The sequence below is a fragment of the Mustela lutreola genome, chromosome 7, assembly GCF_030435805.1.
Source record: "Mustela lutreola isolate mMusLut2 chromosome 7, mMusLut2.pri, whole genome shotgun sequence".
Taxonomy (NCBI): Eukaryota; Metazoa; Chordata; class Mammalia; order Carnivora; family Mustelidae; genus Mustela; species Mustela lutreola.
This window is the reverse complement of record NC_081296.1, coordinates 138,274,584-138,302,057: the sequence shown is the minus strand read 5'-3', so window position 1 is coordinate 138,302,057 and position 27,474 is coordinate 138,274,584. Positions and strand designations below refer to the sequence as shown.

Here is a 27,474-nt window from a genome sequence, read left to right as displayed (position 1 = left end):
ATGGATGAAATAGGTGAAGGAAACGAAGAGGTACAGACTTCTAGTTACAAAATACATTCCGTCGCAGAGATGGAAAATATGCAAAGGGAATATAGTCAATAATACTGTAATAATTTTGTGTGGTAAAATATAGTTACTATACTCATCGTAGTAGGCATTTCATAACGTGTATAACTGCCCAATCTCGATGTTTTATCTAATACGTAGATAATGTTCTAGATAATGTTGTATGTAAACTATACTTGAATTAAAACTTTTTAAAATTTTATTTATTTATTTCAGAGAGAGAGAGATATCACAAGTAGGCAGAGAGGCAGGCAGAGAGAGGGGAAAGCGGGCTCCCTGCTGAGCAGAGAGCCCGATTCGGGGCTTGATCCTAGCACCCCGGCATCTGACCTGAGCCGAAGTTAGAGGCTTAACCCACTGAGCCACCCAGGCACCTCTCCCCCCAAAATTTTTTAACAAGAGTTTTTGAGGCTCCTGCATGCCCTTTATCTCATTAATTACTCAGTTTTACTATTGCTTTGTTTCTTTCAAATTCAACTCCCTACATTACTAAGAAGTATTTCAGTTAGTCTGTTACAGAATTTGGAAAGATTTTTATCTTTTAACAGATTTCCCCCTACTCTTTAACCTAATAAATGGCATTTCGAAATGGGGCCAATGTTTTAGTCCCTCGGTTCTCCTCAAATTGACATAAACCCTCTGGACCCATGATGCCGGGTCTTAAAACAACAACAAAGTTCCAGAGCATGCACCTGCAGGTTAAGCCAAGGACAACAAACTACTTGCCCTTCTGCTTTTGAAGAAAAGCTTTTATTTTATTTTTTTTTAAGATTTTATTTATTTGAGAGAGAGCGAGAGAGAACATGAGCAGGAGGAAGAGGAAAAAGTGGGCTCCCCACTGAGCGGGGAGCCTGATGTAGGGCTCCATCCCAGGACTCTGGGATCATGACCTAAGCAGGAGGCCGACACCCAACCAACCCAGGCGCCCTGAGAAGAAGCTTTTATAAGATCAGTCTCACCTAAGAGAAGGCAGGAAACCATTATCTGATCATTCACTAGTTAAAAGAAAAGTTAGGCTTATAAAGGTTTAGCTGACAGTGACAAAAGTAATTCTCCATTTCTTAATTCAATCTGGATTCTCTCTGTTGCACCATTCTCTTTAAAACAAACAAGAGGGACGCCTGGGTGGCTCAGTCAGTTAAGCGGCTGCCTTCAGTTCAGGTCATGATCCCAGTGTCCTGGGATCGAGTCCCACATCAGACTCCTTGCTCGGCAGGGAGCCTGCTTCTCCCTCTGCCTCTGCCTGCCACTCTGCCTGCCACTCTGCCTGCCTGTGCGCGCTCTCTCTCTCTCTCCGACAAATAAATAAAAATAAAATCTTTTTTTAAAAAATAATAAAACAAACCAGAGTTTGTCAGACTTGAAATGAAGAGTGCATATGAAAGTGCAGTTCAGGTCCATCTGGCCCCTGGAATAGACTTTGCCATTCTCCGCACAGTTCAGAGTAAAGAGGAAAAGCGATTCAAAGCCAGTGTGCATAGAACAGAGAAACAAGGGTCAACTTAATCATTGCTCATTTTGTAACTTCCTGGGACGTCTGGAGAAAAACAAAATTAAAAAACTGGCCCATCTATGCCAGTCGCAGTGTTTCATCTTCGTCAAGAAAACAGCAGCTTCACTTTACAACTCTCTCCTAACGTGGTTTTTTTTTTTTTCTTTCTATTTACCAAACGAAATCTGTTGTGCCTGATCTACAGAATTAGGACAGGTCCCTGTGTTCCCACCCCATGGCAGCTTTTATGCTTAGGTGACCCTGGGCCACCGAATCTTGGCTATAACAGGAAAATTTTAAAACAAATTCCCTGAATCTGACAAGCCGTCTCCCTCAATAAGTCTAGGAGGGTGTTATTTCATTAACTGTGCATGAAGTGGCAGGCAAACGGCCAGATCTACAGCCCAGTGGGATGAAACTGGAATCATCACACATGCGCTTAAAAGCTAACAAAACTTCTACCTATACGGTCATCTATTCTACCATTATTTTTAAAGAAAATCATTTATCCACATCAGGGGAAAAAAACAGCAATCTTAAATGAGTATTTTATAGTTGTTCGTTTAAGATTCCAGGAAGAAAAATTCAATTAGCCACAGAAAGGGCAAACTGAGATGACTCGATTTGAAGGAGAAACTCAACACTTATGTAGTATTAAAACAAAACCTTTTTTGACCTAATAATCAATGTTACCAAACAAGGTCTATGATTTTCTTTGAATGCGTATTAAAAATCTATTAGATGCCCAACTTATGTTGGACCCTGAGGAGCCAAAATGAGTAAGATGATCCTGACCCCTTAGAAGAATACAGTTTAGCATAGAAGACACACAAGTAAACCACTGGGTGACAGTTCCATGTAGTAGAAGTCTATGAAGTGAGCACCTGGTGTCAGTGGATCCCAGGAAGGGCCCCACAATCAGGATTAGCTCTTAGCATCTCAGGAAACTTCAGCCCACTTTCCTGGGAGCAAAGCCGACTCCCTCACTGAGTTACCAGTGTTTGGGGAATTAAGGAGGTACAAAACACTACCTACATAGTATTGTCTATTCTCAGGGTCAATGACTTCCTCTCTTCAGCAACGGTCACAGGGGATTACTGAACTCTATACACAGCAGAGAGAAAGCTCATTGGAGACTCCAATCTATCAAAATTGCACATGGTCTAAATACAAGGCAGTATCCTGGTTTGGATCTTAGAACAGAAAAAGGCTTTTAGTGGAAAAACTTGTAAAACCCAAATAAAGTTGTAGTTCAGCTAATGGTATTGTACCAAAGTTAATTTCTTATTAGATGTGACAACATACCATGGTTATATACATATACATATATACACACATACACACACATACACACACACACACACACACACCACGATTAACCTAATGGTTAACATTAGGGGAAGAACTGGGTAAAAGATATACAGAAACTCTCTGTACTACCTTTGCAACTTTTCTATAAATCTAAAGCTACTCCAAATCCAAAATAAAATGTGATTTTTTAAAAATTACAACTTGTTCCTCTCTTTACATTCTCTTTGCCCCCGCTAGGATTCCTCCGATCATGCCTCCCTAATCCCTACCCAACCGAGGTAATGCTTGGTTAAAACATTTTTTTCCATTCCTTTTCAATCTTTTCTATAAATCCTTTACACTGCCCAGCTGAGTTGCCGCCTTCACCAAGACATGAGAAACGAGATTATACCTAGGAGGTTTTGGTTTTTTTCTTCCTAATAGTTTTACCACATACACCAGGGGTATCCTTGGGAGTGGAGCCTCTCCAAGTGGACAAAAGAGGGGTTAAAATAATCTGAGCTGGATCTCTAGATAAGAGCAAGGGGACCCTGCAGAAAATGTATGTTGTATATCATTAGATTACCTTTACCTGATCTCTGGCCAAAAAGGATAATGAATAGAAAATACAAGGAACAGATGCTGACTACCCATATCTCAACACCAAAAGACAAACTGCACTGAAATGATGCTGCAGCTAGAAGCTCCGAAAAATGTGGTGCAAATTCTTCAACTATTCAGGGTAAGAGAAATTCATATTGAACAAAAATTCATATTAAAATCACATGGTGTGGCGCTTTGGTAGCTCAGTCGGTTAAGTGTCCGACTTTTGATTTCAGCTCAGGTCATGATCTCAGGGTTGTAAGATCAAGACCTGTGTCCACATGAGGTGTGGAGCCTTCTTGAATTCTCTCTCCCTCTATCTCTGCCCTCCCCCAGTTAAAAAATATATATATGGTACTCTTCAATACAGGCTAAATGATGCAACATACTTTTACCAAGACTGTCTGGTTTCTGATAACTAAATGAATACTCATCTCTATTAAGCCATAACTTGTAGAAGAGGCTTCAAGAGTCCCTAAGGAGGGTGCCTGGGTGGCTCAGTGGGTTAAGCCGCTGCCTTCGGCTCAGGTCATGATCTCAGGGTCCTGGGATCGAGGCCCGCGTCGGGCTCTCTACTCAGCAGGGAGCCTGCTTCCCTCTCTCTCTCTGCCTGCCTCTCCATCTACTTGTGATTTCTCTCTGTCAAATAAATAAATAAAATCTTTAAAAAAAAAAAAAAAAAAGAGTCCCTAAGGAAAACATCGTGGTGATAGAACACCCTATTAAGGTGTCAAGCATGTGTGTGTGTGTGTGTGTGTGTGCGCACACATGTACCCATGGACATACACACAAACTACAACAAGATTAAGCAACGTCAACAGTTTGAAAATTATTATATAAAAGCATATTATTAGTGAAGGCTAAACATTCATGAAGACTTCAAAGGAAAAGAAACCAAAGAAGGAGAAACTGAAATTTAAGACTAAGCTATTTAATGACTAAAGTCGTTTCAAAAGTAAAATGATATACTAGAATCCGTTGAACTCATTAAGTCTAATATGATATATAATATGTTGGAATATACGTAAAATATATATTACACAACAGTACTCTAACCGGGACCACTTCCGTAGAGATGAACAGGTAGAGTAATTCCTATCAAAGAGTTCAATTTGCGTTCGTCTGTTGAACAACCTTACCATCATTGATCTGCTCACAAGTCTATCTCCAATACAGGCCTGAGATCTTAAAGAGTAACAAGCACACTGCCTAGGGTAAAATGGGCCCTTAATACACACCTTCCGAATGAGCGAATGTGCAGCAGTAATATACCTCCGAGGTATCCTTACAAGCCACTTGGTATCAACACTTAGGAGCAGAACATGCTGTATACCATCTTACATATTTAGGAGGCAGTCAAACTCACTGAAAAATAATTACTACCAACTAATGTTGGGGAAAAAACTCATCACATGAGACATAAAAAGAAGTGTAAAAACTGTAACTTGAAAATGAAGAAAGTACCTGTGAATTCGTTTTCTTCCCTGGATCACCACAAAAGTCAATCTACCTTTAACTTCCTAATATGGAAATACAAGAGTTTCAAAAGAATCTTTCGTTAGCCATAATTTTATATAAAAAATGTGTTATTAACTTAAATTGGTAAGGAAGACCAATTAGTGGATGGAATGAAGTCCAAGCCCAATTATGTGTTCAAAACTGTGGGTTGAATGCCTTAAAAAATTCTTTCTCTTCAAGACTGCAGAAAAATACAAAACAACCCTCTTGACTGCTGAGAAGGACTAAAAGTATTTCTTTTTCTCACAAGTATGTAATCAAAAGCAATTACTTTCTGCTCCTACCCAACACAAAGCGATGCCATCTCCTCCCTCCCATCACCATCAAAACACGCTATGGAGCATCTCAGTACTTTAATCTTAGACTATAAGAATGTCAGATTGCAATAAAATTACAATCTGGCGAAAACATTTTTCTAAGTATGTTCTTATTCCCTGCGGTATTCCTATGCTAATTTAGGTCCCTCTCAAGTATTAATAAACAAGATAATTCTCCGAACAGGTATTCTAAATTGTTTTTTTTTTAATTTACTATTGTTCATGGATTCCAAAATTCATGGTACTAACATTAGCAGGACAGTATCTTTCTGTCAATGGCAGAATTTAAATGTGAATTACTATTTAAATTATATGCAATTTTCCCTCTGACCCTACCTATAATACCGGCCAACAACCAAATGTTTAAAATAAACAACTAGTCACATTTACTTAAAAAGGTTATTGCTGAATCACTGAAAGGTTCTAATGCATCCAAAAAGCGGTAGCTCTCAGCTCTAGCCATGAATGCAGCTTGCAGACAAGCTGTCTCAGAAAGATTAGGAACTTCCAGTGACGGCAAATGGGGTAAAGCAGAAGGCACATACGTTATCTGTAGATGGTTCACTAATAAAACTGTTTCAACATAAAAAACTCAGAGCCTACAAAATGCCTACAAGCCAAAAAGAAGAAGGAAGAAAAGTGCGTCTATATACAAGTCAACATGAGAAACCACCCTGTAATTGAGCTTTTCAAGAACTATAAACCTCATAAGGTTCTTGGAGCTATTAACACATTCAAGTTCCAAAATAGAGCAACTATATTAAAATACAATTGGCATAAAATTCTAATGCTACCACATGTTGAAAGACACACAATAAATAATAATAGAAAACAGGGCTCTGTTCTAGGGAGTTCACATTCTTATTCATTTACTCCTGATAACCTTCCTATAAGACAGGTTCTATTAAGATTATCTCCACTCTATGGATGAAGGAACTGAAGTACAGATAGATCAATTCACCCAATGCCATACAGCTAGTAAGAGGAAGAGCAGGAGTTTAATTCCATTGGTCAGGCTCCAAAGTTTACGTTAATCGATGCACCGTGTTTTATGAAATGGTCAGTTTTTTCTTTTTTTTAAACCTAATAACATTTTTGGATTTCAAACACTAGGATAGTTTTGTGCAATAAGAGATTACAGGCCTTGGAATCAAATCAAACCTGAACAAACCCTTGAACAAAGTCAAACCTCAGCTTCTGGTATGTAAAAGGCAGGCACTTAAGTTATGGTGAAGGTCAAAGTAGATAATGCAAGTGCCATGTATAGTATACAAGATAAGGGTTCTTAACCTTACGTTCACAGACATCAAGTGTCCACAGAAGGGCTTCAGAGTCTCTTTGTCTTACCAATTGTATGAAAAATGTTGTATGTGCCCCCCCCCCCTTTTAAGAATCGTCTCCGGCTGTCCACAAACCTTCAAGGGATATCTGGATCTCTGAAAGGTTAAGAACCACCAAAGTACACAGCAGTTACTCAAAAAAAAAGGAAATTCTCTTTCCCTTCTTATTCTCAAAAACTGTCCCTTTTCCATTAAGGGTGACACAACAAGGCTTCCCAATAAATGTCAATTATTTCCCCACCATTTTCCTGGCTTGGTAACTAATAACATATGTAAAGCTTATGTCCCAATTTCCTAGAGATGGTCTAAAGAAGGCCCTCAAACGATGATTCATCCCTCTCTGCACCGAGATGAAACCATAGTATTTACTTGAGAAAATCGTGAGACTCATCCACCTAGCTGCACGAAGCACCATGTCAGCTAGGAGAACCGAGTAGGTAATAGAACCTCCCACCTGCACCCTAGAGACCTGAACCCCAGCACTGAGGGATGAGGAAAATGTGTTTCCCTAAACTAGTGGAAAACCCTAAAGTCTGTTCCCCCATCCCTGTCCTGCCTCTCTGGAACTCTGGTGCAGGGAGGTCCTGGGGCAGCGCCCCGAGCTACAGTGGGAAAGGAGAGAAACGTTACCCGAGCAGCGCGGTAGAGTCCCAGCTCTGCTGCTGTCGGGGGCGGCGGCTGCAGCACCGCAGCAAGACTGGCCCAAGATCCTCCCTGCAGAGACCCCTGCACGGATCTCGGCTCCGGCTGGGAACCGGCTCCAAGCTTTTCCGTTTTCCAAAGCGGCTTCCGCTTCCGGGCTAGGCTTTGCAGGAAGCAGCATTTGGATGACGCAAAAGTGTCGCGCGATGGTGATTCCGGAAGAAACAAGAGTACGACGTGAACATGGTGAGGGGAGGGTTGGTGAAGTTATTTTGTTAGACCACGTTTTGGGAGAAGTCGAGCCAGTCAGCCGTTAGCCAAATTTCCTCTGTATTGCTCTTAATTATTTTCATTCTGATTGTAGTTCTAAACTGGCTCCTAAAGGTGCCTGCTATGCTGTAGCGAGTGGGGAGCGGAGGACCAGATTGGGGCACAGAGAATAAGAGATGGTGGGTATCTGAGGGAAGAAGAGAAGGGAATGGACAAAACAAGAGAAAGAACTCAAGAAGATACTATGTATTTCTAATTCTTTTAACTCTAAAATTTCTGTTTCAAGGGGAAGCAAAAGAAAGCAAGGAAGTATGCGACTATGAAGCGAATGCTTAGTCTCCGAGATCAGAGGCTGTGAGTATCTGGAATAAATCTATTCCCGAAGATAAAAGAGTTAGGAGGACAGAAGTAGTAAGAGTTTTGTCTTTATTTTGTGTTTACGTTTACGTTTAAAGTTTTTGTTTCTTGGTTTTGTATAGCATAGGATAGTAGGCAAGTGTGTATCAGCCACTTAGATGCTGAGCGATTACACTGGGGAAGGGGGTGGGAATTGAACATTTCTGAAGTGTTCGCTCTCTTCCACCGTTTTTATGTATTTTATCAATCATATCACATTTAAGCTCCCTTGAAGTTGGTAGGTTGGAATATCTTTGTGTTCTTGCCATTACCTTTCTTATAATCCCCAGTGGGGAAAAAATTTGTTAAGACTGTTGAAAAACGGTGAGGTCAGAGACCATGTTTGCCTTGTGTTCCCAGCATCTGTCACTTAAATATTTCTAAAAGAAAGAATGGGAAAACACCTAGATGTCTCTATTTTATAAATCTTACAAGAATCCAAACCACTGTGGGAGAGTGAAATGATACTCCCTATTGTAAGCTTCCTTGCTTCAGTGAAGAATAGACAAAGTTATGAAATAAGAAGTGGTCTTGGGGCACCTGGCTGACTCAGTAGATCACAGGACTGTTGATCTAGGGTGGTGAGTGCAAGCCCCACCTTGAGCCTAGAGCTTACTTTAGAAAGGAAGGAAAGGAAAGAGAGAAGAGAAAGACTGGTCTTCATTGTGTTTAATAACCTTAGAACAAAGAAATGCTCTTCAGTTCCTAAATTGTATTCTCAGCCTTTAGTATGTATGTGTTAGGTAATTTTTAGGGAATCTGCCTCTTTGATAATGTTTTATTCCAGCAAAGTGTTAAATTTTGTGTACGTGTTTTTACGTTTTTGTCTTTTATAAGAGACATATAGGGGAACCTTTTTGCTCCCTACTATTGGAACACTGGAGTCTTCAGAAGATAAATGTTAGCCTGTTTCTCCACTGCATTGAAATGGATTTTGACCCTTGATATGAAGAGCTTCTGACAAAGAAATGATAGTATAACTAACATTTATTTACCCATTAACAATTTTTTTAGATTTTATTTATTTATTTGTCAGAGAGAGACAGAGCACAAGCAGGGGAGTGTCATGCAGTGGGAGAAGCAGACTCCCACCTAAGCAGGGAGCCCTCGATGTGGGACTTGATCCCAGGACCCTGAGACCATGACCTGAGCGGAAGACAGAAGCTCAACTAACTGAGCAGTCCTGGTGTCCCCCGTTTAACAAGTTTTATGGATTATTGGTTAGAGATTTTTAAATTTCATTATGTTTAACTGATTAGTTACTTTCAGCCTACTTCCCACACAGTTCCACACAATTATGTATGCTTAGAAAGTGGGTGTAGGTATTAACATGAAGAAATGACAAAATAGGATTTCCTTTGTAAGCAAAAAAGAAGAAGAAGAAGAAGAAGAAGAAAGACAGAAAGAAACTTTAAATGTTGAATGAGATTATAACTACAATGAGTTTTTCCTTCTCTCTTGCATTTAATTTACTTTCTTTTTTCCTAGTAAAGAAAAGGATAGATTAAAACCTAAAAAAAAGGAAAAGAAAGATCCCAGTGCACTCAAGGAAAGAGAAGTGTGAGTAATCAAAAATTTTAAGTTTTCCTTTAAACCTAGAAACCTGACATTTTAGAACCATGAAATCTTAGAAACCCAGGCTTTCCCTGAGCTGTTCTGTAAGCCATCTGAAAGTCTGGCACAACTATGCAAATGAAAGTGATATTGGTGAACGTGTATCCATTCTAGTAGTTGGAAGTTTTTGGATTTAATGGAGCAGTGAAATTTCCCCTAAAATCTTGGGGATTAGATCTAGAATTACTAATTTTTTTCCCTTTGCCATGATCTTGCAAAAGAAATATTATCATTGTTTAACACACCAGCATTGATGAAAGAATGTATCATCAAAAGTAGTAAGGACAAAATTTCAAGGTCATTCTTCTTTAAAAAATACACTTAATTTTATGAAACATCATCATATTTTCTTTGTTATCTCATTTTGCCCTAAATTGGTAATTTATATATCGTCACAGGATTTATTAGAATTTATTTCCAATAAATAAGGAAAAGGAGCTTAATTTATAGCAAACAGTTTAAAGCAGAGACTCCATTTGTATTGCTGATATCAAAGTATCAATGTAGACATTACTTTGTGTTTTGTGTCTTCTTCCTTCAGCCCCCAACATCCTTCCTGCTTATTCTTCCAATATAACACACAGCTGGGCCCACCTTACCACATCCTGGTTGATACCAACTTTATCAACTTTTCCATTAAAGCCAAACTTGACTTAGTACAGTCAATGATGGACTGTCTTTATGCCAAGTGTGAGTATCATAATTTTACATTTCATATCATTTATAAAGAATAATTATAATTATCCAAATACATGAAAAGAGGGGAGTGGGGTCTTAGTTATTTGGATTTCTGGTCATTTAATTTGCTCACTGTAGCAATGACCATTTACAGTGAGTTGAAATATAATGCAAACTTGACTGGAAATAATTAAACGTCACAATCAGAACATACTTAGACTGCTTTGATGTTACGGACATCAATTTGGAACATGGAATGGGAATTTTTTGTTTTAGAATTTCGGATTTTAAAATTCTGGGTAAATGAAAATTTATTAGTTTTTCAGAATTCTTTTACATCAAGGAGGAAACATTCTCCATTCTGCTCCTTTGTGGAAAAGCTAAATAAGATATTTTGCCATTTGTGATCACAGAACTAGAAGTGATGCTGTTTCATGACTCCTAAGTTTATTCAGTATGGTATTTATTTGTACCACAAAGGACCAGAAGTAGGTTATTTGTACCTAGATGTGAGTTTACCATTAGTAGCTTTCCCTTGTGTTTGGGTGTCCCCTCCCTCCACTAATCTTCCTTCACTACCATGAGTAAGAAAAAGAAGAAAATCTAGGCCATGTACAAGGAAATCACTTCCTCATAGGGAGATCTGTTCTTGCATTTTGTGAGGGATTTACATTTATATTTTTTAATATATTTACATTTGTATTTTTTTACCTTTTTTTAAAGGTACAAATGAAAACTAGACTTATACTTTGCCATAAAGAATAAATTGAAGGAAAAAATTTGCATGTGCTTTAATTTTTAAAGGATGCTATATAATGAACATTTATAGAGTGATAGTAACGTAAATGTTGTTTATTGATTGATTGAAAATAACAAGTTGGGAAGATGTGGTAAGAAATGTGATGAGTAAGAGATCTAGGTTCTTTAAATGCCGTAAAATTAATAAATACAAAAGTGCATAAATGTATTATATCAAGATATGAAGGTAACCACTAAATGAGAAAAACAGCTAATGAAGTAAAATAGTGGTCTCTGAGGATCTGAATTGGTGGGGTGGGAAAGGATTTTTTTCACACAGACTTTGCCATATTTCTTTTTAAGCTGTGGATGTGTAATACTTTAATTGGTTTAAGTTTGTTGGAATAATAAAGAAAAACAACCTGAGGGTTTTGAAGGGGTGGGGGGGAGGGGGGGAGGTTGGGGAGCCAGGTGGTGGGTATTAAGGAGGGCACGTATTGCATGGAGCATTGGGTGAGGTGCAAAAACAATACTGTTACGCTGAAAAGATATTTTTAAAAATTAATTAATTAAAAAAAATAAAGAATAACCTGAAATGGGGACCCTACCTTCCAGTGAGAATGGACTAGAGTGGCCTTGGATGAGGGAAGACAGTACATGTGGTAAACTTTAGTATTCCCATGGTGTTTTTTATGACTATAAATAAAGTGTGCTAGCTGCTTATCTAGAAATGCCGTGACCTACTTATAAATGAAATGGATGGAGGTTCAGGCATGGCCCTTTGAAGGCAAATTGTTTCCTTGACTCTATAGGTCCATCACTGTTATCTAAATGGTGACCATTTAGGAAAGCTCTCATCTGAGAGGAGTGCTTTCTCTGGATATGGATACCTTGGGAATATAGCTATAATGTGTACAGCTGAATGCTCTCACTGTGCCTTTTTTAGAAACAAACTTATTGGGATACCTCAAACTGACTGATGGCTCAGTCAGTTCAGCATCCGACTCTTGATTTTGGGTTAGGTCATGATCTCAGGGTTGTGGGATCGAACCCAGTATTGGGCTCTGTGCTGGACTTGGAACCTGCTTAAGATTCACCCTCTTCCTCTGCCTCTCCACCCATCTCTGCCTCTCTAAAATAAAATAACAGTAATAATAAAATAAAAACTTTTTAAGGAAAATACCACTTTCTGCAGTCTTCTATATAACATAATACCTCAAAGGAAAGGTTGAAGAAATATTCAAATACGGTACAAATTCAGTTACCTAGGATATTCCTTGACTGTTTTTAAGCTGTAGCTATTTAATTTTTTCCCCACTTGTCTTTATACCTGAAGGAAGACCTTTATCTTCCTCTTCCTTTGAAGATGCCCCTTTGGCCTTTTCACAGCTCCTGGTCCCATTCCTCCCTGATATTCCAACAAGGGAGGATAGTTAGCTTTCTATCATCTTTCTTTTCTACCCATGAGGGTTCTTCCCTGCTACCTTCCCTTCCTTGATAGTCCTCTTCCTGGGCCTACCTTCCTGCTCCACATGCAAGCCCTTGGTTGGTTTACTGCTATGTGGTTCTGAAATTGACCCTCTTAAGTTGTTTGATCTTACTGATTTCGTATCTCCATTTTACAACTGTTTCTTCTTCTGGATATTGTACTTTAGCTTAGAATTTAACTTTGTCCACATTCAAAAATATTTCTGTACTTGTGGAAAAAAATCTAGCATAAAAACATTAAAGCCCCCTATAACGCCTTTCCTCGGGGAGGGACAGTTTTTATTTTTACTTTTTAGGCTTTTTTTGTTTTGTTTTGTTTTGTTTTGTTTTCTCCTTAATAGGCTCCACACCCAGTGTGGAGCCCAGTGTGGGACCTGAGCTCATGGCCCTTAGATCAAGGCCTGAGCTGAAATCAAGTGTCAGATGCTTTACCAACTGAGCCATCTAGATATCCCTCTAAAACGTAATATAAAATCTCTGTAAATTATAAGTTAATTTTGTTTATTTTATTAATGAAAATGGATCCTAGATTATTACAATTTGTCTTTGTGCCTTTTTAAGCAACTTGGAGACATAAATTCACATACCATTTAAAGTGTATGATTCCATGGCTTTTAGCGTATTCAAAATCAATTTTAGAATATTTTACTACCCAGAAAGAAACTCTGAACCCTCTAACCATCATCCCCAAGCCTTTCCTCTTTCCCTCCCTAGACAACCACTAACTTGCCATATGTCTCTATAGATTTACCTATTTTGGACATTTCATTAAAATGAGATCATAAAATATTTTGTCCTCTTACATTTAGCATGCTTTCAAGACTAAATGTTAAAGCCTGTATCAATACATCATTTCTTTAGAGTGCCAAATAACATTCCATTATATGGCTAGATAACTCAACCATTTTTTTCTTACTTTTACATTGAGCAAATAACAAATAAATTTTTTAAGGGGTATTTATTTATTAGAGAGAGAGCATGCGCACGCTCAAGTGGTGAGGAGAAGGCAGAGGAATAGGGAGAGGCAGGCTCCTGCTGAACAGGGACCGCCCCCAACCCAGTGCAGGGCTTGACCCAGGACCTTGGGATCATGACCTGAGTGGAAGGCAGACACTCAACCAACTGAACCAGCCAGGTGCCCCTTGAACAAAATATATCTTGAACATTTTGCTGTGTCAGTATATGTAGTGGATTTTATTCTTTTTTTTAAGTTTTCATAGTACTTATATAATTTTTAAAAATTAATATTCTATTTGATACTTGGATTACTTGCAGTTTTAACCTTACTATAAATAAGGCTGTAGTGGATATCAGTGTAATTATGTCTCTGTTAGGGTGGAGTAGTTCTGTAGGATACATTTCTAGGAAACTGTATGGCAATTTCAAGGGGTTCATATATTTTCTTACTTTAACATATTGCAAAATTGCCCTAAAATAGTAATACATATTTTTATACTTACTAACTTAGAGTGAGAATACCTGTTTCCTCAATATTGGGTATTTTCCTTGTTTAATCTTTGCCACTCTAATAGGTAGAAAATGAAATCTTGTTTCAGTTTATAGCTCTTTAGGAGTGAGATTGAGCACCCTTATGTTTGTTGACCATTGTATGTCTTCCTCTATGACCTGAATATTAACTGAAATGTAGCATGGTGTTAACCATGCTATAAACAAACTATAAACAAAATCCAGTCTATAAACAAACTGAGGGTTGCTGGAGGGGAGGGGGGATGGGAAGGATGGGGTGGCTGGGTGATGGACATTGGGGAGGGTAAGTGCTATGGTGAGTGCTATGAATTGTGTAAGACTGATGATTCACAGACCTGGACCCCTGGGGCAAATAGTTCATTATATGTTAAGAAAATTAAAATTAAAAAAATAAATCTCAACACATAGGGAGAAAGAGGTAACTAGCGATGTGCTAGGTTAAGTATTGCTCTTAAGAAAAAAAAGAATCCAGTCTATAGCCTGACAGTCTCTATTCAAGTCTTGGCTTCACCCTTTGCTTCTACTTAACTTCTTTGTGCCTTAGGTTCCTGATCTGTAAAATGGGGATGATAATAATAACAACGCTACCTGATAGGAATTATTCGGAATAAGAAGTGAGATATCCTCCTAAAGTGCTTGGCCCAGTGGCTGGCAAATAGCACATAACATAACAAGCACATAACGTAACAAGTTCTTTGTATATGAAAGAAATTTGCCCTTTGATGAAGGTGTAGAAGTACTTTTCCTAGTTTATTTTTATTTTAATATGACTTCCATCGCTGTCAAACAGAAGTTTTCTATTTTTATGGAATTGAATTTACATTTTCTGAATAATTGTTTGGTTTCTTTGGGCTCCTATTTAAATATTTTTCCATCTAGAATTTATTTTAATGTAGAAAGGATGACAGGGATCGAGCTTAATTTTTTCCCCCAGGCACATTCATGACACTTTATCAATCTGTAGTGTGGAACTGGGATGGTTCAGTTCTCTACTTTCCTCATCAATAGGGATTTTATTCACCTCTTGTTCTTACTGTTCATTTCAGTGTGTTATTCTGCTGTCATTCCAGAAGCCTAATGGGTCTTTTAAAGACTCTGAATGGGATATAATTCAGAGAGAGTAAAACCAGTTTCTTTACAGGTTCTGTTATCAATATGTATTTTTTTCCTGGCAGGTATCCCTTGTATAACTGACTGTGTAATGGCTGAAATTGAGAAACTGGGGCAGAAGTATCGAGTGGCTCTAAGGTAGGAAGGAGCTGGTCTAGATTGGTGTACACAAGATTCTTGTGATCCTCCTTCATCTGTTTGCTGTCTGAAGATTTCTTGGATAATTACTTCAAATAAAAACCATACAAAACTAGTTAACTATTCATGATCAAGAAAGCAAACATTTGGGGCGCCTAGGTGCCTCAGTCAATAAGCATCTGCCTTCGGCTCAGGTCATGATACCAGGGTCCTGGGATCGAGCCACATCAGACTCCCTGCTCGGTGGGAGGCCTGCTTCTCTCTCTCCCACTCCCCCAGCTTGTATTCCCTCTCTCACTCACTCTCTGTGTCAAATAAATAAATAAAATATTTTTTAAAAAGAAAGAAAGCAAACATTTGAAGGTTAAAGAATTTAAAGATTTTATTTGAGAGAGAGAAAGAGCATGAGCTGGGGTGCAGGGGTGCCGTGGGCAGAGGAAGAGAGAGAAACAGGCTCCCCCTTGAGCAGGAAGCTGGTCACGCTGTGGGGGTCTATCCCAGGAGCCCCAAATCAGGACCTGAACCGAAGTCAGACACTTAACTGATTGAGCCACCTAGGCGTCCCTAAGCTGCAGTTTTTTGAATGAAGTTAGTCCTATTGGTCTTGTAGGCCTCCTTTTAAGTTCCTCTGGATTTTCAATTAGAAAGTGTCTTTTTATTAGCTATCTAGATATCTTTTAGAATCTCATACTTAAAGGAGTCACATTTTGAGTTTTGAGCTTACTCTAGAAAGTTCACTTGAATTAAAACTAGGGGTTCCCAAAGTATGGTCCATGGACCCCTAGAAGTCCCAGACACCTTTGCGCAGGGAGCCTAACAAAACTATTTTCATAATAATATAAAGACGTTGTCTCTTCACTGTGCTGACATTTGTACTGAGGGCAGAAGTACTGGTGCCTTAGTACCAGTCAAGATAGTGGACCCAAATAATGCTGGTAGACTTTGTATTCTTCACTGCCCCTCACTAGCAGTTAAAAACAGCAAAAACAACACAGGGGTGCCTGGCTGGCTCAGTCGGTAGAGCATACAACTTTTGATCTCGGGATTATAAATTTGAGCCGTAAATTGGGTTCAGAGATTACTTAAAAAAATAAAATATTTAAAACAAAAACAACAAAAAAAAATCTCAGAGTCCCTTAAGAATATCCTTGATGAAGTAGTAAAATTTGTTGACTTTGTTAAATCTCAACCTTAGAGTAGACATCGGTTTTCCTTGTGATGAAGTGTAAAATACACCTAAAACACTTCTGCCACATCCCAAGAGTGAAGGTTGCCTCAGTGAAAAGCATTTGTGTGCTTGTTTGAGTTGTGAGCCAGACCAGCTGCTTTTTCATGGAATGTCATTTTTATGCGAAGAGTAACTGACAAACACTGATTTTTCAGACTAAATTTGCAGATAGATAGTTTCTCAAAAATTAATGCAGTACATCTGTTACTTCAGGGAAAATCTTCACTGTATTAGCTGCCAATGATAAAATTCAAGTTTTGAAGTGAAAATTAGAGTTTTGAAAAATCACAAGCTTATCACATTCCCAATACTAAAAGACCTTTCTGTTGAGACAGTGAAGATACTGAGTATGATTTTTTTTTTTTTTTTGGTAATTTTGTAATGAAATGTGTTAATACTTTGGAAAATTTGTATAATTCAATGAGTTGGCATTTTCCAAATGATCAGTGAATAATATTACAAAATCATGCATGGGTAAAACATTCAATCAAGGTCCAAGATGTACCAGTGAATTTGTGCGTCTCTGTGTGTGTCACCTTTTAAAGGTGTACATTATATGCTATAAAATTCACCAAGTTTAATGATATAATTTGATGGGTTGGGCAAATGTGTACAGTTATGGAACCACCCTCATAGTCATGAAATAGAACATTTCCAACCTTCTAGAAGTGTGATTCCGTTTACATGAAATTCCAGAAAAGACAAAACTGTGCTAATAGAATACTGTAGTTAGCTGAAGCTGAGCGTGGGAAAAGTGGATTAACTGCAAAGGGACACAGGGAACCTTTTGTAGTGACAGAGATGTTTTATATCTCAATTGTGGAGATAGGTGACATGGATATCTGAATTTGTCAAAACGCATCAAATTTTGCATGTGTTAGTGAATTTTATTATATTTCATTTATATGTAATAAAGCTAGTTTTTTTTTTAAGGCAAAGAAAAATGGAAAAAAATAAAAATGGAAACCCAGTATATAAGAATGGTAGCACTGTTTAGCTGAAAGGGAAAGTGATAAATTATTAAAATATTATCTTTTGGAATGGAGAGGGGTGGGGGGTTGGGTGAGCCTGGTGTGGATATTGTGGAGGGCACGTATTGCATGGAGCACTGAGTGTGGTACATAAACAGTGAATGCTAGAACACTGAAAAGAAATAAAATAAAATAAAATGGAAAAAAAGTATATATATATATATAGGGGCACCTGGGTGGCTCAGTGGGTTAGGCCTCTGCCTTCAGCTCATGTCATGGTCTCGGGGACCTGGGATTGAGCCCTGCATCGGGCTCTCTGCTCAGCAGGGAACCTGCTTCTCCCTCTCAGTCTGCCTGCCTCTCTGCCTACTTGTGATCTCTCTCTCTGTCAAATAAATAAAATCTTTAAATATATATATATATATATATATATATATATATATATATATAGTCACTATGGAAAGAAACAAAATTGGATTTCCCTCTTTCACAAAAATCATTTCCAGGTAGATTAAGTATCTAGACTTTTATAGAAAATACAGAGAATATTTTCATGATTTTGGAGTGGGCAGGGCTTTCTGAAGGAGTCCAAGCCATAATAGAAAACTAACTGATCTGATTATATTGCTGTTGAATACTGGGGCACCTGGGTGGCTCAGTCTGTTAAGCGTCTGCCTTGGGCTCAGGTCTTAGGGTCCTGGAATCGAGCCCTGCCTCGGGCTCTCTGCTTATTTGCAGGGAGGCTGCTTCTCCCTCTCTCTCTGCCCCTCCCTCTGCTTGTGGTCTCTCACACTCTCCGTCAAATAAATAAATAAAATCTTAAAAAAAAAAAGAGAAGTTGAATACTACTTTATAACAAAAGGTAGCACAAACAAAGCAAAACAGTTAAGTCACAGATAGTGAGAAGATACTAGTAATGCATATAATCAACAAAGTGCTTAGTTTCAAAATATATAAAAAACTACAAATCTATGAGAAAAAGACAAAATCCTTAAATTCACAAGGAGATATCATTTCATATGCAGCCGATTGGCAAGAATTGAAAAGTCTACTTAACAATGCCGTGGATAGTTGAGACTGGGGACCAGTGGGAATTCTCATATTTGACAGATACGGATGTAAAGTGGACAGTCACTTTGGAGAGCAGTTTGGCAGTATCATTGCAGAAGGTTTTGTCTTCCCAGCCCTGTTTCACTCTCCTCTGCACAGACACTCTCTCCCGACCAGGAAGAGGTGCTTGCTCTTCCCTGAACACCAATGACCCAATTTATAGATGGTTGGTGCCCTGTTTCGAATGTGCCTGCCCATGGAATATTCTTCCATCTTTATTTTATTTAACATCCATGTAATTTTTTTTTTAAGTGTACCAAATTCACAGTGACTTAGCTCTGAACTACTGCAATGTGGAGCATTTTTCTTGCACTTGGTACCTATGTGCTGCCTTGTAGTTTTATTCAGTTTGTGACTCATCATTACATAGTAGGAAGAACATGGTTCTGGGAATCACAGACTTGGGGTTTTTATTTTTTCAAAATTGCATGAAAATAACATGTTTGATTTGTTAAACATGTACATATGATAAAAAGTTAAAGTCCCCCTGCATATTCACACTTTGTCCATTCTTCCACCCTAATGGTGACAACTGAGAAGCGTTAGTGTATTCTTTTTTAGACCTTTTTTCTAAGCAAATGCAAGTGTAGATAAAGACAAGGAAAGAAATTTGTATTTTCTTTTTTTAAAAAAATTATTTATTTGACAGAGCGATCACAAGTAGGCAGAGAGGGGAGGGGGTCAGGGCCGGGGGCGGGGGGAGCAGTCTCCCTGCTGAGCAGACATCCCAGTGTGATGCGGGGCTCCATCCCAGGATCCTGAAGTCATGACCTGAGCCAAAGGCAGAGGCTCAACCCACTGAGCCACCCAGGAGCCCCAGAAATTTGTATTTTCTTAATTGAATCATAGATGTATATTGTTCAATGACTTTCTTTATGCAACGGTTTGAATTTTTTGAGTTTACTCAACAAGCCTTCTGTGTTGGTACAGACAGCCCTACCTCATTTTTCTTAAACAGGGTGGGGCATCAGAATGTATTTAACTTTTTTTATGTTGCTGATGGATAATCAGATGATCTGCAGTTTTCCACTATTATAAAGTATTCTGTAGTGGGTCCTTGTGCCTATACTCTTGCAGATTTGTGTAAGACAGCTTCTGAAAGTGAAATGGCTAGGTTAGAATTATTTGGTTTTGAATCCCAGCTTTTTCCACCTGTGTACTTTGAACAAATTAATTAATCTCTCTGCATCTGCTTCCTCATTTGTAAAATGGAAACATAATTAATTCAGAGTTCTCTGAAGATTACATGACCTAAGGCACAGCAGCCTCTCCCTCAGTTGTCTTTCCAATCAGAAGATAGGGTGCGGGAGGCAAGGGGTGTCTTAGAGTCCCCACATAAACCAAGTCACTCTTATTTTACAGATCAAGAGTCAGAAAGTTACCTGGTTGGCTGTTATTGTTAATCCACTTTTGTAACCCTTTAGGATTGCCAAGGATCCAAGATTTGAACGATTACCATGCACGCACAAAGGAACCTATGCAGATGACTGCTTAGTGCAGAGAGTAACTCAGGTATCACCAGTTTTTAAATGTTCACTTTGTGCTTCACAGGAAGCGTAGGTGTCCTCACTAACTTGAGGAAGTGGATTGGAAATGTATACTGTAACTGTAATGGGAAAATCACAGGCTTGGGGAGGAGACACAGGTTTCAAGCCTCAGCACCTGCATTTATTTGTATGTGATTTGGGGCCCTTACTGATTCTTTATTCCACAACTCATCCCTATAAAATACTTTGAGTGAGTGTACATATAATATCAGGTTTCACCTCCCTGAGTCAGAAATCATCCATTTCTGTTATTCCCCATGCAGGAATTTTGTTTCTTTCCACCATGCCTAAGCAAGAGTGTTTCTCAGTTACATCTGAGTGTCCCAGGATGCTGTCTTACAAGTACCCTGGAGTAACTAGGTTTTTGATTCTTCTTCTCTGGCCTCCTTGTCAAGCAGGACAAGAACTTCTGCTATTGGTTGCCCTTTCTAGACCCTCCTCCCCTGGGGATAACCGTCTTCACCTGGTGACCACACTGCCATCCCTTTAGCCACCCCATCCCATGGGTGGAGACAGCATTTACCTTAACTTCCCACAGCACAGCTGTCACCAGGCTACAACTCTTTTCAGAATTGATTGGGAGATTGGGGTATGATGGAAGTAAAATCTAATACAGCTGGCAGCTAAATGCTTTCACAACTGCTAGGCTCAGACTTGTCCTAGAGTTCCATTCTGATGATGTCCTGGCTGAGGAAGTGGCCTACCTCCACCACTAGGAGGTCTCAGAGTAGGCCCACGCTCAGAGATTGCAGGAAAGGTAAAAGCTGGGCCCTCCGATCTAAGACATTTACTCAGCCTTTGCATTGAGTCTTTTGGGGTATTACTCCAAATCAAGAAATTGCCTGCCCTAAATATGAAAGTAACTTCCACTTATGAGACAAAAAACAATTTGCTGCTTTAAATAGTTTCTCTACCTTCTCCCCCTCGAGAGTCTTAGAACTACATTTCCCCTGGGCAACTTGTTAAATGTTTTGTAAATATGAGCTCCTTGATCATAGTAGGTACTGAACAAATTGTTGTAACCTTTCCTTTGCTATTTACTGTGAAAATGAGTAATTCTCTAGATTAGCCAGTATACCATTATTCAGTGTCAAGTAGACTCAATGTGTGAACACTCATTGGCGTCTTTTACAGCACAAGTGTTACATTGTGGCCACAGTTGACCGAGACCTTAAACGAAGGATCCGGAAGATTCCTGGAGTTCCCATCATGTACATTTCTAACCATAGGTGAGAACTGTCGCTTGGGGGAAGCGATTAAAAGTATAGACAGCTGATATCAATTTAATAGATAGCTGATATCAATTAAAAATGAGGTCAGGTTATAGGAAGATCTGAAAGCAATTGTTGTATCAAATGCATACATAGTTACATTTGAAAAAGTGAGACAAAGTAATAAGAACAAGGGCAAAAGATAAAACTAGGATTTGGGGATGAGGCAGACATTCCTATTGCTACAATAAGATTACCAGAAGAAATGGAGATGTGTAGCTTTAAATACAAAGCAGTAATTTGAATTACACTAATCTTTTTGGCCAGAAATACCTTTTTTTTTTTTGAAAGCCTAGTATATGTGATCAGCACCTCATTTGGGAAATTAAAAGCTTATTAAAAAATAAAAACTGGTCTTTATCTTGCTTGGATGTTTCCATGTTAGTGCTTAGTCTCTTACTGTCTCGCTTTTCAACCTGGGAAGAACACAGTATTGTGGGAAGAATATGGGCTGGGAGGAGCTGGGCTTACCTGGACTTAGCGCCTGGCTCCTTTACTTGTTAACTTTCGATTTTGAAGAATAAAGATAATATAATTAAGTCAGCTTTTTGCTAAAAATCACTCACTACGTTATCCCTTTAAAATGTACCCACTGACAGAAAGGATTCACAGTGGGGAGGTGAAAGTGTTGCAGTCAGTAAAGGATGGGTTTTTAGGTGGGTTCTGGACCCATCTTTCTTACCAGTGTTAATTTTTTGTCCTGATTAGGTACAACATTGAGCGGATGCCAGATGATTATGGAGCCCCTCGGTTCTAATTCTTAAAAGTTAGAGTTCTCTGCCTTCCTTTACCAACTCTTTCTATTGCTGGTTCATATTAGCAACATGCTATAGCATGAATTATTCTTCTTACCCTTTTCCTGTTATGAGCTTAGTATAATTAAATACACTCACTTTTTGGTATTGTTTTGAAATTGATATTTTGTATCATTTTAAATATTGTTGCATTTTCTTATAAATCAGATGATTGCTCATATAATTTGGTGGTGGTTGTTTTATATCGATTTACTCAACATATATTTATTACGGTTATCTTTGGTACTTAATAAGATATGGTCCTTCCCTGAAAACTTTCGTATTATAATAGAGGAAAGAGAAACATGTATGTGAATAAATATAGTCATATAATGGCACCAAGTTAAAGGTATGAGCGGATAGACCCGTATATGAGAAAAGAATGATTTCTTTCTACTTGGTTGGAATGGGGAGGGAGGTAAGGCTAGAGGTAGTTATATTTGAGTTAATCTTTAAAAGTGAATAAGTGCTCACCCAGCATATGAACAAAGAAATGAGGCATAAGAAACATATGAACAAAAGTACGGAGACTTGGATGTTCCATGGAATGATTGCTTGGCCTGTGCAGACACTATCATACGGTTTTTCTAACTAGAACATGGGGAAAAGAGATCGATCCTGCATCTGAGACTCCAGGGGAGGGAGGTAACTGGGAGGGGACCTTATATGACATGGTAAAGGGTTTGGACTTGATTGTGAAGTCAACAGGAACTTATTAAAATTTTAAGTAAGGTGAATAATAAGATCAGATTAGATATTTTAAATGATCACAAGGTAGTGTAAGAATAGAGAAATAAAACATTGAAGTAGAATTGAAAGTCCATAAACTGATATATTTATGACAAGTTGGTATATTATCAAGGTGGTATTTCAAATCTCGAACAAGGACATTTTATTGAAATGCCAAATAGTGTGGAGTGATTCTTAGTGGGGTTAGACTTCTGATTCCACCACTTACTATCTGTATGAATTGGGCACAGTATAACCATTTGGTGCCTTCCTTGCTACCTCTTTAAAATGTGTGGTCTAAGAAAAAATAAAATAAAATGTGTTGTCTAATCCTCAAAACAAGTCTGATAAGATGGAATGAAATCAAATAGTACATGACAATTTAGGTATTGCTCAGTAAATGCCGGTGATTATTATAGTATCATAATGGCTAGTGGGCTATCCATTTGAGAAAAGTTCTTGTATTCCTACTTTATATCCTTCATGAGAATACATTTCAAGTGGGTCAAAGGTCTAAACTTTTTTTTTTAAGCTGTGGAAGTCTTAGGAAAAGCACAAAAAATGCCTATAATCTTTGTATAGAATTCTCAAGTAAGATGGAGAATTTAAAAGCCATAAAAAAAAAAAAAAAGGATTAGTAGGTGTGACTATGTTAAAACTATATATTTCTGTGGAAGGCAGCCCTCCCAAATTAAGACAAGTGGCTGACCAAAAGATCTTCCAATATATTTAACAAGGTTGTGAAGAAATGAGTAGTCACACAGTGGTGAGAAGAGTACAGATGGATATAACTGTTTTAGGTAGCAGTTTGGCAGGAACCCTTAAAATAAAAATTACAGATATCCAAGGAACCCAGTTATATTTTGGGGTCACTTATAGGTATACAGGTGGTTTTCTTTAATATACATGGTTAATGTGATAATAAGTGCATAAATGCAATATAAATGCATTTTATAGTATAAGTATATTTATGTAGTATAAGTATAAGATAATAAGTGCATAAATGCAATATAAATGCATATTATAAAGAAACATTCACACGTGGATACAAAGAAGCATCTAGAAGCATCTTACCGCACCACTGTTTATAATAGAGAAAAACTGAGAAGAATGTAAAGTTCCATCAAAAGAATCTTAACTATGTTACATCTCTACAGTTAACCCTTGAACAAAGCAAGGGTTGGGGGGCTGAGTCCCCATACAGTTGAAAATCCGAGTATAACTTTTGACTCCCCCAAAATTTAACTACTGATAGCCTACTCATGACTGGAAGCCTTAGTGGTAGCATTAACAGTTAATGCATATATTGCATGTTATATGTATTATACACTGTATTCTTACAATGACAAAAGTGAGAGAAAAGAAAAGGTTAAGAAAATCATAAGGAAGAGCAAATATGTTTCTAATACTGTATTCTTAAAAAAGCCACGTATAGGGGCACCTGGGTGGCTCAGTGGGTTAAAGCCTCTGCCTTCGGCTCAGGTCATGATTCCAGGGTCCTGGGATCGAGCCCCACATCGGGCTCTCTGCTCTGCAGGGAGCCTGCTTCCTCTTCTCTCTCTCTGCCTGCCTCTCTGCCTACTTGTGATCTCTGTCAAATAAATAAATAAAATCTTTAAAAAAAAAAAATCCACGTATAAGTGGACCCATGCAGTTCAAACCAATTTTGTTCAAGGGTCAGCTACACTGTGGAATGTCATGAGCATTTGAAAAGAATGAAGTAGATTTAAAAATGGGCAAAAGACTTGAATAGACGGTTCTCCAGAACAAAATATACAGATGGCCAGTAAGCACATAAAAGATGCTTAACGGCCCTAATCATTAGGGAAGGAAGTGCAAATCAGAATCACAGTGAGGTATCACTGCATACCTATTCAGATGGCTACTATTTAGAATAAATAAATAATGAGTATATATACATGGATGAGGAGAAATTGGAACTTTTGTACACTGTAGGAAATATGAAATGGTACAGTCACTGGAGGAAACAATATGGCGGTTCCTGGAAGAATTAAAAATAGAATTACCATATGATCCGGCAGTTCCACTCCTGAGTATGTACAAAAGAATCAACTCAGAATTTTAAAGAGATATTTGCGCATCTATGTTCACAGCAGCACTTCTAACAGTAGCCAAGAGGTGGAAGCAATCCAAGTGTCCATTTACAGAGGAATGAATAACGTCCATTAACAGATAAATAACCAAAATGTGGTATATACGTACAATGGAATATTATGCAACCTTAAGAAGGAAGAAAATTCTGACACATCCTCCAACATGGATGACTCTTGAGGACGTTATGCTAAGTGAAAAAAGTCATCAAACAATAGGGGTGCCTCGGTGGCTCAGTGGGTTAAACCTCTCTGCCTTCGGTTCAAGTCGTGATCCCGGTGTCCTAGGATCGAGCCCCACATTAGGCTCTCTGCTCAGCAGGGAGCAGAGCATAAATAAAGCATAAATAAATAAAAGATAATAAAAGAGCATAAATAAATAAAATCTTTAAAAAAAAGATAAATACTGATTCCACTTACATGAAGTACCTAGGGTAACTGAATTCATAGAGACAAGGTAGAAAGGTGGGTCCCAGAGCTGGAGGGAGTGGGAAGTGGGGATTTTAATGGGGATGGAGCTTCAGTTTTCCAAGACAAAAAGAATTGTGGAGACTGGTTGTACAACATTGTAAATGTACTTAACTATATTGAACTATATACACTTAAAAATGGCTAAAATGGTAAATTTTATGTGTATTTTATCACAATTAATAAGAGCTACATTGCTTACTTGACCTAATGTTAAGAAAAAGAAGCAACTCGTAGAACAATTGGGTGTGGTGTGATACCTGTTTCAATTTTTTTTAAACCACAAAATTATGTAACTGTTAATATGGTAATATACATACATGGATAGAAAAAGTTCTGAAAATAATTCTTTTCCTAGTCTCCCTTCTCTGCTAACAGTATTACTCTTAGAGAAATCCATTGTTATAGGATTGGATTGTGGCTCACTGCTACCCCAGCATGTATTATGGATGTTTCATCTTCCTGGTTAGACCAGTCAGAATATTCTTTTTTTTTTTTTTTTTTTTTTTAGGTTTTGGGTTTTTTTAAAGATTTTATTTATTTATTTGACAGACGGAGATCACAAGTAGGCAGAGAGGCAGGCAGAGAGAGAGAAAGGAGGAAGCAGGCTCCCTGCGGGGCCCGATCCCAGGACTCTAGGATCATGACCTGCGCCGAAGGCAGAGGCTTTAGCCCACTGGGTGCCCCAAGTCAGAATATTCTTATATCCTTTGCCACTGCGATTACTTCAAACCTGGGAGATCAAACTCAAGCCAAATAGTCTTAACCAGCGCTTTTACTGGAGATCTGTTAGCTAATGTAAGCTTTGATCATATCTGCCAATACATTGGAAAAACCAACCTAGATTTTACTTTGATTGCATTGTCAAACTTAACCTTAACTAATGTAGGATATATGTCCCCTCAACCAACAGAGGAAAAATGGAAAAGGGAACTCAATCATTTAAAAAAAAAAAAAAAAAAAAAAAACCTCAAAAAAAAACCAAAACAGATTTTGTCAAAACCCAATGAACTGCATCACTGGAGATTTGCATATTTTGCTATCTGTAAATCGAAAAAAGGAAGAAGAAAAAAATACAGAAGAGGGGAGGGAAGAAGAAATACTGGTAAATAGAAAACATAAAGTAAGGTGGTAGAGAAAGTTTCAAATGCACAGTAGTTATGATGAATGTGACTATATAAGTTTTCTTACTTAAGGACAAGTGCACAGGGTGACTGGGTGGTTTAGTCGGTTAAGCATCTGCCTTTGGCTCAGGTCATGATCCCAGAGTTCTGGGATCGAATCCCACATCCGATGGGATGTGAAGTGGAGAGTCGGCTTCTCCCTCTGCCTCTGCCCCTCCCCCTGCTTGTGTGTTCTCTTTTTTTTTCCCTCTCTTTCTCTCTCTCCCTCTCTCCCTCTTTCAAATAAATAAAACCCTAAAAAATAAATAAATAAATAAAACCCTAAAAAAAAAAAATACAGCCGCACAGGTTGGAAATTTTTTAAATCTTACGGCTGTGTGATATTATAAAACATGCCTAAAACAGAATGACATAGAACAGTTGGAAATGATAGGAAATTACACTTAACTGCACAACCTAGTAATTCTACTTCCTCGGAAATCTAACCAAATGAAAACAATATTCACACAAAGACTTGTACACCAGTGTTTATGTTCTCTTTATTCATAAAGATAAAAACTGGAAGCAACCCAAGTATCTGTGATGTAGATGGAGAAACTGTGGTGCATTCACAGAAAGGAGTACTATTTAGCCATAAAAGGAATGAGCTGATACAGCAACATAGGCGAAGGTTAAAATAATCAAGTTGAGCAAAAGAGGCCAGACACAAAAGAATATATACTATAGGATTCCATTTATATGAGATTCTAGAAAAGACTAATCTGTAGTGATGGTAAATCATTAATTGCCTGAGGTGGGGATGGCAGGTTGGCTGTATACAGATACAAAGGAATTTGGGGGGTTATGGAAGTGTTCTCTCTCCTTTTCTTTAAAGAATTTTGTTTATTTATTTGACATAGACACAGTGAGAGAGGGAACAAGGCAGGGGGAGTG

The 27,474-nt window shown here is 38.2% G+C and overlaps 1 protein-coding gene across 3 annotated transcripts; it reads left to right on the top strand.

Annotated features, from left to right (window-relative positions):
* Window positions 1–7,435: 7,435 nt before the first annotated feature.
* On the top strand, window positions 7,436–22,293 carry FCF1 (FCF1 rRNA-processing protein). 3 transcript variants are annotated; one of them, XM_059182804.1, is made up of 9 exons: window positions 7,469–7,514; window positions 7,633–7,717; window positions 7,825–7,892; window positions 9,423–9,494; window positions 10,090–10,238; window positions 15,116–15,188; window positions 19,922–20,009; window positions 21,179–21,273; window positions 22,024–22,293. In XM_059182804.1, the coding sequence occupies exons 2-9, from the start codon at window positions 7,715–7,717 to the stop codon at window positions 22,070–22,072; spliced, it is 597 nt and encodes a 198-aa protein (XP_059038787.1). In that variant the 5' UTR covers window positions 7,469–7,514; window positions 7,633–7,714; the 3' UTR covers window positions 22,073–22,293. The 3 variants fall into 3 exon arrangements, with proteins under 3 accessions (XP_059038788.1, XP_059038787.1, XP_059038786.1); XM_059182805.1 differs by lacking the exon at window positions 7,633–7,717 and having other exon boundaries at window positions 7,436–7,514; XM_059182803.1 differs by lacking the exon at window positions 7,469–7,514 and having other exon boundaries at window positions 7,521–7,717.
* Window positions 22,294–27,474: the final 5,181 nt, after the last annotated feature.